General features: G+C 44.3%; 1 protein-coding gene across 1 annotated transcript in view; it reads right to left on the reverse strand.

The window, feature by feature from the left end:
- Positions 1 to 1,522: 1,522 nt before the first annotated feature.
- The window catches only part of lrch2 (leucine-rich repeats and calponin homology (CH) domain containing 2), a 75,437-nt gene continuing 63,671 nt past the window's right edge, over positions 1,523 to 13,288 (reverse strand). The window contains exons 18-21 of the mRNA XM_079511082.1: positions 5,888 to 5,997; positions 5,327 to 5,464; positions 2,392 to 2,469; positions 1,523 to 1,716 (exon numbers count right to left, since the gene is read on the reverse strand). Of these exons, the coding sequence (XP_079367208.1) occupies positions 1,597 to 1,716; positions 2,392 to 2,469; positions 5,327 to 5,464; positions 5,888 to 5,997 (446 nt within the window). The 3' untranslated portion in view covers positions 1,523 to 1,596. The remainder of the gene's footprint in view (positions 1,717 to 2,391; positions 2,470 to 5,326; positions 5,465 to 5,887; positions 5,998 to 13,288) is intronic.

The raw sequence follows: 13,288 nt of genomic DNA on the forward strand, positions 1-13,288 counted from the left end.
TGTCCCTATGGGCCTCATGGCTACAGAAACAGGAGATAGGCTCCTGCCCCTATGGGCCTCATGGCTACAGAAACAGGAGACAGGCTCCTGCCCCTATGGGCCTCACGGCTACAGAAACAGGAGACAGGCTCCTGCCCCTATGGGCCTCACGGCTACAGAAACAGGAGATAGGCTCCTGTCCCTATGGGCCTCATGGCTACAGAAACAGGAGATAGGCTCCTGCCCCTATGGGCCTCATGGCTACAGAAACAGGAGACAGGCTCCTGCCCCTATGGGCCTCACGGCTACAGAAACAGGAGATAGGCTCCTGCCCCTATGGGCCTCACGGCTACAGAAACAGGAGATGGGCCTCATGGCTCGGCAAGGCTTACTAAATTAAAGGTTATATGCATCCCGGACAACTGCAATATCCTCATATTATGAATATCATAAATCCTACCTTTTGTTTTCTGCCCTGATCAGTAATCTTGCAGTTGGACCCCCAAACAAAGCAGTGCTTGGCGATAACTCGCTGTGACGGAGTTACTTGTTTTGGCTACTGCTGTGTCCCCAAATAAGAAAGAAAAGTACAGCATTTAAATAACAGATTTAAATAACAGACAGCGGGTAGTAAGCAAAATGTGCAAAAAAATAAATACATACAAAAAAAACAATGTTAAAAGTCCTTGCGTTGAAGGACCACGTGAGTTCAGTTTACCCATCATGCAGTTCACTTCGACAAGTTCACACGCCTTCTTCAGAGAAAAAACGAAACGACCGAGTCGTTCGGTCCACCTCCGACCTCTTCGCATGTTTGTTTCTCTTCCCATCCTTGTCGTGTTAGTGTGGTTTTACAAATTCACACCTGGAACCAAATCCGCAACCACATTTTGTCCGTCCGTGACGATGCCTGGACAATTCACCGATGTTTCGTCCACGGATGGCGGGGCTCTCTGAAAGTTTTGGAATGTCACGGTAACGGGTACGGGGGTCTGGACAGGGAATTGACCGCAGCGCACACACACACACACGCACGCACGCACGCACACAGCCGCCACAGACAGACAGACAGACAGACAGACAGACAGACAGGCCGGCCGGCTATAAAAAGCGCGATTGACCGCCAAGAACGAGCTGTACAGGAGTCCGACATGCGGACGCATGTCGGACTAATGCTCCGTCGTAATTACATGCGGTCCCCAATTTTTCTAATTGAATTATGAAAATCCGCCGTCTATGTTCTCCATATTCTGGTTGGCTCCCGAGTGCTATGGCTAGCGCTAAAAGAAAACCAAGATGGTTTCCGGTCACATTGGAACGCCAATAAGTCACAGCAGGCCGTTTGGGGGGGTGGGGTGACGACGGTATGGTCAGTTTGGGTGGATGGAAGGGAGCGAGGTACACACACACACGCACACACACACACACACACACACACACACACACACACACACACACACACACACACACACACACACACACACACACACACACACACACACACACACACACACACACACACACACACACACACACACACACACACACACACACACACACACACACACACACACACACACACACACACACACACACGCGCACACACGCGCCACAGCGTCAAACAGCCAGCAGCTGGGAGGGTCTGCAAGGGGGCCGGTCCAGAAGAGCCTGTACGGTCACGCCCACTTTCACCAGGCCTCGCTGCTCCAGGATGTGGTGAGGAAGACACAGCTGATCCTGATTAGAACACACACACACGCACACACACGCACGCGCGCACATGCACACAAAGGGTGTGTTAAAGGGATAGTTCCCTAGTTAGATAGACAATTTAAAATGAAACTTCTGTGACAGTGCCGACATTACATTACATTACAGTCATTTAGCAGACGCTTTTATCCAAAGCGACTTACAATAAGTGTATTCAACATAGGTAGGGAACAAAAACTACTAATCACCAGAAGTCTTTAGTGCATTTTCTGCAAAAACAAGCAACCAAGAGTATACCTAGCGCTAAGGTAAAAGTGCAATATATCAGCTACCTATTTCCTTAAACAGATGAGACAAAATAGCTAAATCAAATGAGCATGAGCTAAAACAATTAAGTGTATCGACTAAACAAGATCCAATAAACAATACAACAATAGAAAACAAGCGTTCGTACAACTAGTTAACAACAAGTAGGTCAGGCAGAGAGGAAGGGTAGTGTTTCCTGAAGAGGTGGGTTTTCAACCTGCGGCGAAATATGGGCAGTGACTCTGCTGTCCTAACATCAGTGGGAAGTTCATTCCACCACTGTGGGGCCATAATGACATAATGAAGTGACATTATTCCGGTAGTGTCTCAGCCCTTCGGTCGCCCGTCGCCTATATTGAGGCGTCTTACTGGTAATACTAATAGTGATAAAGTTACCTGTGGGACGCCCAGCTTCTTACAAGCATCCAGAAAGTTCTCCACGTTCCTCCGGCATTTGGCCATGCTGAGCTTTGGCTGGAAGAAAACACAGTGAGACATTTAGTTAGCCCATTCTGGGCGGGAACCCCTGTTGGTGTTTTAAGATTTACGTTATACTTTAGCTATTGAAAAATAGCAGATCTACAAGCTCATAGAGCTTGTATTTTTTTTGAAGAATCGTGAAAATGTGGCGCAGATTTTTGAACATATATTCTTTCAGAGCGAACATTTTTAACTCAAATCTTTGCTTCTGGGAGGTCCCTGGAATAACATATTTTGGGGTCGGCGGCCAATTACATATATTTTTGAGGGTTCTTGACAATAAAATGTTTGAGGACCACTGACATATAGAAACATAGGGTTTTTCAGAAAACTGTCAGGATTTAGAAGGCCTTTGTGGGGTGTTTAGACTAGTCATTGGTTAGACATGGGTTACGGTTAGGTTTAGGTGTGCTGCCCCGTGAGATAGGTTGTAGTTGTAGGACCAATGACTGGTCTAACCAATGACTGGTCTAACCAATGACTAGTCCAAACCAAAAACTGTCTAAACTAAGTACTGCACCTGGCATTTGTTGAATCGTCCTCAGGTCTAAATTAGAGTTCTCAATCTCTGCCCGAACCCGGCCCGGCCCGATATTTTAGGTAGGGCCGGGCCCAAAATGCACGATAATTAGTCGGGCCGGGCCGAGCCTCGGACTCTGTGATTTTCCGTGATTTTTTTTTTAATAATTGTATTATAACAAAAATAACAATTCTGTTGTTTGTGTAATGTATTTATTTAATATGAAGAGGGCTGAGCTGGTGAATGTTGGCGATTAACTTTTACAGTTTAGGCTATTATACTATATGTGACTGAAGGAGGATGAGGCGATGATCAGCAGCAGCGCACCAAAGTGACAGAATAGAACGGTGGTTGTTGAACTTGCTACCGCTGACTGGCCTCTGGTTTGCCAACCAAATGAGCTGCTTACTGCTCAGCATCAACTATATAACTTAAGTTAACTTGCCATATGCTTAAATGTTTTATAAGACCATCGATTCATCCGCAATAGCTCGTTTTGGAAACGTCGGGGCTTAACGATGGTCTCGTTGAACCCAGCTGGGTGAATAAGCTAAATTAGGCTACCTAATCAACTATCAGCTCCATATAACTATGAAAGCGCCTGCATACACGTAATATAGTTACATGATGACCAAGCAATGTTACAGTCACACTGTAGGCTACAGATATTTGGTTTACAAATCGTATCGCAGCGCGCTGTTACGCTATTTAATTTCCCCATCGTAGCGCAGCGCACCACGTTGTGTGCCCACTGCCCAAAATAAAAGATCTGCAAGCTGTCGACAGACTCGACACGCCATCGAGCGGCATGTTGATGGTTTGTATGTCTGTTCTTTTGGTTAGGCAACGCACATTACGCGTGGTATGTGGGTTTGAGAGGCAATGATTAATGTAAACTATACAGTAACCTAGTAGATTATAGCCAAGTTGACAATTGTCATAATATTGTATAGCTCTGTTCGGGTGAATGATGAAATAGTTGCACTTTGTTAACGGGACAGTAGCCTATTGGACATAATTAACTGCGTCACTTCAGAGGATCGCTGCTACTTTGATTCAGAAGATGTTTACTCACCCCTGGAAATTGCTGGAAACCATTAGAATGTTGGAAATGGAACATTATCAGCCAATTAACATGAGTTACATAAATCCTTTATTTCGGCGACTAGACTATTAGTGCGTTCTCTGACACGGTCGTCTCAATAATCCACGGCGCCGCGGCCATATAGTGGCATTTTTTTCCCCCTTTTTTTCTCTTTTTTTTCACTCGGGCTTTTTCGGGTTTTCGGGCCTGACATTATGGTAATTGTTAGGGTCGGGCCGACCCAGTTAGGGTAGGGTAGGGCCAGGCCTTAATTTTCAGGCCCGATGAGAACTCTAGTCTAAATGGGTTAACACTTGTGATGCTAAAGACGTGTCTGCATGTCTTCATAATTTTCTCAACTCATAAAAGTTTGGAGACCTCGCACAGCAGTGGAATTTATACGTTGAGAACCTCTGCTCTAGTGTGGGGGACTCACCACTGCCCCCTAGTGTTAGGGACTCACAACTGCCCCCTAGTGTTAGGCATAGACATATAAACATAGACGCCCTTTCCGGCTCTGAGGCGCGTGTCACAATTGAAGGCACAATTTTCCCGAGGTTCCTTGCAAAGCATTTGCCTTCAATGAGCAGCTTCCGCGTGTGTAACATAAGTCCCGGAAAAGACGCCTTCAGCACTTCTAAATAAGAAAGCTGCGGAGAACTGTTGCTTTGTGTTCACTCTTTAATGTTTTCTGTTAGTAATCTAATCCCCCTGGCTCTGATGTTGTATCGTTGTATTAATAACTTTGTTGTTGTTTGTCTTGTTTCGTATTGTAATGTATTGTCATGACAGTTATAAACATTTGTTAAAAAAAAATCTTCAGCTGCACTTCCGCTTGCCTTCATTCGGATACACGTCGCTCCAATGAACTGCAACGGCAATCTATTTTTTATAATATCTATGGGTTAGGGAGGGACTCACCACTGCCCCCTATGGGTTAGGGAGGGACTCACCACTGCCCCCTATGGATTAAGGAGGGACTCACCACTGCCCCCTATGGGTTAGGGAGGGAGACTCACCACTGCCCCCTAGTGTTAGGGAGGGACTCACAACTGCCCCCTATGGGTTAGGGAGGGAGACTCACCACTGCCCCCTAGTGTTAGGGAGGGACTCACAACTGCCCCCTATGGGTTAGGGAGGGAGACTCACCACTGCCCCCTAGTGTTAGGGAGGGACTCACCACTGCCCCCTAGTGTTAGGGAGGGAGACTCACCACTGCCCCCTATGGGTTAGGGAGGGAGACTCACCACTGCGGGGGACGGCACGTGGATGCTGGCCACGGAGCGAGGACACACGTGATTGGCCAGGTGGCACAGCACCACGCCGTCCATCAGGGCGGCGCCAACGTCGTCCGGGAGCAGCACTTTCAGCCGACACTCGATGTTCTGTTGAAAAAAAAAAAAAACACACACACACATGAACGGTTTAAAACCCATTGAGACCTGGAACACATGCACGTCGCCTTAGTGTTTAACCACCTTTCATTATTCTAAACTTTAGCTGTTGAAACAGCGCGCGCGCACACACCAATCGACCAATCTGGGAAACAATCTGAAAAGACACAAAAGAAACACGCTCTACAGATCCGGGTGCACCATTGGAAGACCCAGACTTATTACCCAGACCCAGTGATTATTATTATTAACTCTTTGTCACACGGTGGCGGCGAACAGTAGGTACAGGCTGCCACGGCATTGTTCCGTTTCCCCGGCTCGGAGACCGCCACTGTAAGGAACGGCTTACGTTAGCGTTAGCTCACAACGTTTATCTTTCACCAGAAACCAGTTGATTCTCGTCATTATCCTGACCTGTCGTAGCAGTGCGATCTGCTCCATCTCTTCTCGGAGGTGTTCCATCTTCCTCCTCATGGTGAAGCCGGGCTCAGAGTTCTCCTGCTGTCGAGTCGCCCTACAGAACGCTACGAGAGAGACACACAATGTTTAATTATATAGAATACACCTCAACGCTACGAGACACAATGTTTAATTATCTAGAATACACCTCAATGCTGAGAGACACAATGTTTAATTATCTAGAATACACCTCAATGCTGCGAGACACAATGTTTAATTATCTAGAATACACCTCAACGCTACCAGAGACACAATGTTTAATTATCTAGAATACACCTCAACGCTACGAGACACAATGTTTAATTATCTAGAATACACCTCAACGCTACGAGACACAGGCCCTCATTTATCAATCGAGTGTAAAATCTGCCCCAAATTCGAGTGTAGGATTCGTAGTACACCCACGTCGGGTCGGCATTTACAAAGTGATCGCAGACAGCTGTTTCTTCCTAATTTCATTCCTAGCAGTGATAAATGTGACGGCTGAAATCAATCTGGCACACCCTATAAAATCAAGCCTCGCCCTCGTTTTTGCGACATGAACAACTGCAATACGACCTGGAAACCATGGTTACAGGAAGAAAAAATGTTTCACTCGCTTGCCTAAGTTGCCTTGCTGCCCCTGCCCCCCTCCCATACACACACACAGACGCACGCACGCACACGCAACTTGTTGTATCTTAAATAAATAAACCTGCATGAATTAAATATGCCCGCCTCACCCCCCCGCACGCACGCACGCACATATCGCAATTTGCAAGCAACTGTCACTGTGTTGTTAGTTGTAGGCCTATATTCAATTATTAAAGTCTTTATTCATTTAATATACAACAAGATATATTAGTGAACGAAAACCTGAACCTGTGAACCATGAATTATATAACAAATAGGCGCGCACACACGCTGCTGTTTTGCAAGGTGCATCTCCTGTCCTGTCTGTCTCTCTGGTCCGTCCGTGACACCGTGACCAATTGACCATGCACGTCCGACAGTCTATTTAAATTGCCTCGCTGTCAACTGTCAATTATATGAATATTGCAGCCAAAACCGTAGCCTCATGTGGCACTGGACAGTGGTGGTCATGGTGGTGGGCTGCAGGCTGCCTTAGCCTATACTATCTCCGATGCGTTCCCACTTGCGCTGGCACGGCACATTTGGCATTCGAGCGACGCGTCAGGTTTATTAAACGAGGAGGAGATTGCACATACTGTAACTCCAGAAAGACATCGGCCTGCTGTAGATTAGGCTACAGTAGGCTACCCATGTTGGGACTCTCCGCGCTGCCGCAGCACTGCACTATACTCTCCAACGTCCCGTCATGGAAATATTTCAGCACAGACAGCCCAAATCCTCATATGTATGCGCTCATCATGCAAAACACTGTTTAAATGGCTTACGCATCTAACTTGCAACATTGTTTTTAAATGCGCGATTTGAATTGCTTGCTTGTAAAGTTGGAAATCTCCTACTAATTTCATATGACACAAAGACACATCGTTGATGTATTCCTTTACTTTTTTTTCTTTTTTACATTTAGCCCATATACATACCTATACAGTTTTATATAAACATTTTAGGAGTGAATACATATGTTTCGATGCCTGTGACAGCCTCTCAGCTGGTCAAACAATGCTGCTCCGCTGTTCTACGACAGAAAAACAGGTGAGGACAAAGCGTACGACAGCTCCCGACCAGACGTGAGTTTTGTCTTGGCACAAGATAATTTTCAATCTTTGGCGCAAATCGTAAATGCCGAAAATTGCGGTAATTTCGGCGTACACCCATATTTTGGCATACGCACGGTTGATAAATGAGGGCCACAATGTTTAATTATCTAGAATACACCTCAACGCTACGAGACACAATGTTTAATTATCTAGAATACACCTCAACGCTACCAGAGACACAATGTTTAATTATCTAGAATACACCTCAACGCTACCAGAGACACAATGTTTAATTATCTAGAATACACCTCAACGCTACCAGAGACACAATGTTTAATTATCTAGAATACACCTCAACGCTACGAGAGACACAATGTTTAATTATCTAGAATACACCTCAACGCTACCAGAGACACAATGTTTAATTATCTAGAATACACCTCAACGCTACGAGAGACACAATGTTTAATTATCTAGAATACACCTCAACGCTACCAGAGACACAATGTTTAATTATCTAGAATACACCTCAACGCTACCAGAGACACAATGTTTAATTATCTAGAATACACCTCAACGCTACGAGAGACACAATGTTTAATTATCTAGAATACACCTCAACGCTACCAGAGACACAATGTTTAATTATCTAGAATACACCTCAACGCTACCAGAGACACAGTGTTTAATTATCTAGAATACACCTCAACGCTACGAGAGACACAATGTTTAATTATCTAGAATACACCTCAACGCTACCAGAGACACAGTGTTTAATTATCTAGAATACACCTCAACGCTACGAGAGACACAATGTTTAATTATCTAGAATACACCTCAACGCTACCAGAGACACAATGTTTAATTATCTAGAATACACCTCAACGCTACCAGAGACACAGTGTTTAATTATCTAGAATACACCTCAACGCTACGAGAGACACAATGTTTAATTATCTAGAATACACCTCAACGCTACCAGAGACACAATGTTTAATTATCTAGAATACACCTCAACGCTACCAGAGACAGTGTTTAATTATCGAGAATACACCTCAACGCTACGAGAGACACAATGTTTAATTATCTAGAATACACCTCAACGCTACCAGAGACACAATGTTTAATTATCTAGAATACACCTCAACGCTACGAGAGACACAATGTTTAATTATCTAGAATACACCTCAACGCTACGAGAGACACAATGTTTAATTATCTAGAATACACCTCAACGCTACGAGAGACACAATGTTTAATTATCTAGAATACACCTCAACGCTACCAGAGACAGTGTTTAATTATCTAGAATACTGATCATGAACAGATTTACTGTTCACGCCCCACTTTTTTGGGGGGGGGGCACGAAATGCATAGAAAACTTAGAAATGCGTTCTGTCGAGCTGCCAACTTGCGCTTTGCACACAAGAACGGCCAAACCACTGCAGACTCGTGTCAACTTACATGTTGTGGCACAATGTTTTACGTTTCTTATATATAACTTTGAAACATAGATTGCTTACGTCACCAAGTGTGACGGTGTTGTCTCTCAGCCAATCAGGGACCACCGTTCTTACCCCCAACATGCGTGCGTACGTACACATACATACATGCATGCATAGACGATCACCCAGCCAATGAAATGTACCATAGTTACGTCACCAAAAATACACAATCCCTGATTGGCCGAACAGTACGTGTTCTGCTCGCGCAAGTAACGATGCCATCATCATATGATACACACAATGTCAGATCAGAGAGGTAGTATTTGGAGGCCCCGGTTTAGAGCCCTGTGGAACTCCATGTTTGGGAAGGACTGACGTCACGTGCGATGACGCAAGATTTGACGAAGCTCAGCTTAAAAGCCGATGACGTGATGTGGGTTCGTTAGTCCGAAGCGAGAACGACTGAGAGAAGAGCTACCGTACAGCCCGAAAGAGATGCCTTTAGATTCACACCTTACACACCTTTAGATCTAACTAGCTGGTTGTGTTTTTTATTGGACTTTCTTGAATAAAAGCTGCAGTATTTCCAGTTTCACACTTTCACTTTCATTCTCAGCAGTGTAGAAATGGTGTCCGCCAGCGGTCTTCTGTCTGAAGAGCACTTCCTGTGTTCCATCTGTATGGAGGTGTTCACTGATCCGGTCAGCACTCCATGTGGACACAACTACTGCAAAGCCTGTATCACACGTTACTGGGACGCTAAGGATGTGTGCAAGTGTCCACTGTGTCAAGAAACCTTCAATAAGAGACCAAAACTATCCGTCAATACTTTTGTTTCCGAGATGGTTCAACAGTTCAGGAACCACACGTTGAAAGAAGTATATGAAGCAAAGACTGAGGCTGAAGTTCAGCACATGATCCAGGAGAGACGACTGAAGATTCAGGAGGTCAAACGCTCTGTAGAGCTCAGCAGGAAAGATGCAGATGCAGTCATAGCCGTCAGTATTCAGGTCTTCAATGCTCTGAGCAGCTGTATTGAGAGAAGCCAGGCTGAGCTCATTGGTGTGGTTGAAGACAGGCAGAAAACAACCGAGAAACAGGCTGAAGGCTTCATTGAAGATCTGCAACAGGAAGTCACTCAGTTAGAGAAGAGAATCTCTGAGCTGAAACAGATCTCACACTCTGAAGACCACCTCCTCCAGAACTTCACATCCATCAACACAGGGTGGAGACCGACCAAGGACTGGACAAAGGTCAATGTCCACCAGTCTTCACATGTGGGGACATTGCGGACAGCTATGTCTCAGCTGGATAAGGCACTCAGTCAAGAGATGGAGAAGCTGTATGATGCTGAGCTGAGGAGGATCTAGCAATATGAGGTGGATGTAACTCTGGACCCTGATACAGCAGGTCACTATCTCATCCTGTCTGAGGATGATAAACAAGTGAGTCATGGAAACGTAAGGAAGAACCTCCCAGCCAACACAGAGAGATTCTCATATTATTTCAATGTCTTTGGAAAACGAGGATTCTCTTCAGGAAGGTTTTACTATGAGGTTCAGGTTGGTGGGAAGACTGCGTGGAGTTTAGGAGTGGCCGGAGAGTCCATCGACAGGAAAGGTGAACACATACCGAGTCCCAACAATGGTTACTGGACTATAGTGTTGAGGAATGAAAATGAGTACCGTGCTGGTGCTGGCCCTGCTGTCCTCCTCCCTGTAAGAGAGGAGCTCCAGAAAGTGGGAGTGTTTGTGGATTATGAGGAGGGTCTGGTCTCCTTTTATGATGTGGAGACCAGAGTTCACCTCTACTCTTTCACTGGCTGCTACTTCACTGAGAAACTCTTTCCATTATTCAGTCCTGGTCCTAATGAGGGTGGCAGAAACTCTACTCCTCTGATCATCACATAGACTAGTACTAATTTTGGCAGTTGATTGAATAATCAGTTGATTGATTGAAAAATCAACTGTCAAAATCATCCAACTCCTTGCACATGTATTGATTGTATTGACATAAAGCTGTGAAATGTGTTCATTTTGCAGGCCAGTAGTACGGCTGAAAATGAAATGAAGATCTCCACTGAACCTTCAGAGTTAAATTGGGCTTCACACGGCGTTACATATAAAAACTAAAAAACATTTAAAAAAAATATTTTAAAAAGTGTTTGAAAGGATATGAAGGTGTGAAAGATACCCCATTGGCCTGAAATATAAGGCGTTCGTTTCCAATGGGAATATCCTAAAAGAAAACTGGGTCGTTTTATAATTCACCCTTTGTCAGCCTTCTGATTGGTCCCTGACTGACTAACCAGCAGGCTCTTCCGCCCTGGTTCCGCCTTGTTTATGTTGAATTTGCTAAAACATCCCAAGTTTAAAAAAATAATTGAATGGACAGAATATTAATACGAAGCAACTGAAAAACCTATTATTTCAATGGTAGTGGATGGAGAGAGAGGATTTTTGTCCAACCATGACACGGCAACCAATGGGTGCGAAGAGGGGCAGAACCACGGGCGGGACTTGACAAAGGGTGAATTGGGGACTAGACCATTTGTGACCAGATTTGACTGAGAGACGCAAATTACAGCTTTTCACCAGAGGAGAAACACTTTCTTTTTTTTTTAGTTAAAATGAGTTAACGGCACAGGCAGACTCTTCACATACTAGAGCATGTCTGAAATAAGTGTCAGAGCTGAAATCGACATGTAAATATGAAATAAATGGTTAAACATGTAGCTAGGTGTAATGTTAGAGACCACAGAAGTGAACCTTTCAAGCCTGTTTTCTCAACTTGCTGTTTCTCTGCAAGACATTACTCTATAAGCCATGTCTCCAAGACTGGTCAATACGTCAAATTTAGTCACATTTGACATTCAATGTTCATCTTCCACAAATGAGTCTTGGACAATGTGGATGGTCTTATGAGCAGAGTCGTCTTATATTCTGGACAATACGGCATGAAAACATTAATATTAAAGTGAAAATAACATGCATGCATTTTAATACTGCTTTTAATATTTAATATGATATTGTCTATGTCCCTCAAAGTTATTTCTAATGGTTTGAGCCTCAATCACCACTCTGATATGTAATTTATTTCTGGACTTTGAAAGCAGTTTTAGCTGCAATACCACAATGTCCTGAGGTGGGTGGGGGCGCTGATATGCAGATTATTTATTATTTGAGTCATTATAATACTGATGCTAGATAAAACCAGGCTTGTTTCCATTCCATGCCAGCTTGGAAAATCAACAATGGTGGACATTGTAAACAAAGTGGAAATGCAAATGTGGAACTGAAGACTGAATAAGGAGGAATTATACAAAGTAGGGTGACATTGATGACATCACGATGAGGACAAAATCAGTTGAGCCGATTTCTATTAAAGCACCTATAAGATATGAAAGCCTGATTGGTTATTTGTGGGGATAGAAAACACATATGGGAGCCCCAAAAACACAAAAGAAATTGAAAAAAATGAATTTTATTTTATAGGTCCTTTAATATACAAGGATAGATACACGATCCAATTAAGGTTCGGTGTGACGGCACCAATTCTTTCAAGTGGTGAAACAAGTGTCAGTGAGGGCTGCCTGAAAAAGTCCATAGACTTGGCTGCCACTCTATGTCCGTTAAACTTGCTAGCATGAAAACCCCCTAGTTTGCCATGTATGCTACTTAACCAATTTTAGACTGAGGTCGTTAAAAAAAAGGCTTCTAAATCCTGACAGTTTTCTGAAAAACCCATGTTTCTATATCGGTGGTGCTCAACCTTTTTCATGTCAAGGACCCCCAGAAAATGATCTGTATTTGGCTGCGGACCCCCATCTGAAAATATGTTGTTCCAGGGACCCTGGTTGTAAGGCAACAATATAGCTTTATCATTAACCGTTTCCGTCCGTAGGACGGCTCCACACGTCCTAGGGAACCAAATCGACGCGTACAAAGGATGTGTGTACACGTCCTAGCGCGTCCTCAATGATATCAGGCGAGGGGAGAATATTCTGACTTTTTCCCTTTTTTTAAATTTTTGACTGAGACTCTCAGGCACCCGTTGCTTCGCTCTGCCTTCATATTAGCTTACCGTTCGATTAGCTGTTAGCGCGGCTTCAGAGTAAAAGCGCCCATGTCTTTCCGGCACCCCAGAGCTCCTATTTTGAAGGCATCCCGGCACAATTGTGTTAAATAGAATGCTGAGTAACGCATTAAAACATATTTGGCACCGTGGGAGGTCCTGGATAATCA

Source organism: Electrona antarctica (genome assembly GCF_951216825.1).
Source record: "Electrona antarctica genome assembly, chromosome: 9".
Lineage (NCBI taxonomy): Eukaryota > Metazoa > Chordata > Actinopteri > Myctophiformes > Myctophidae > Electrona > Electrona antarctica.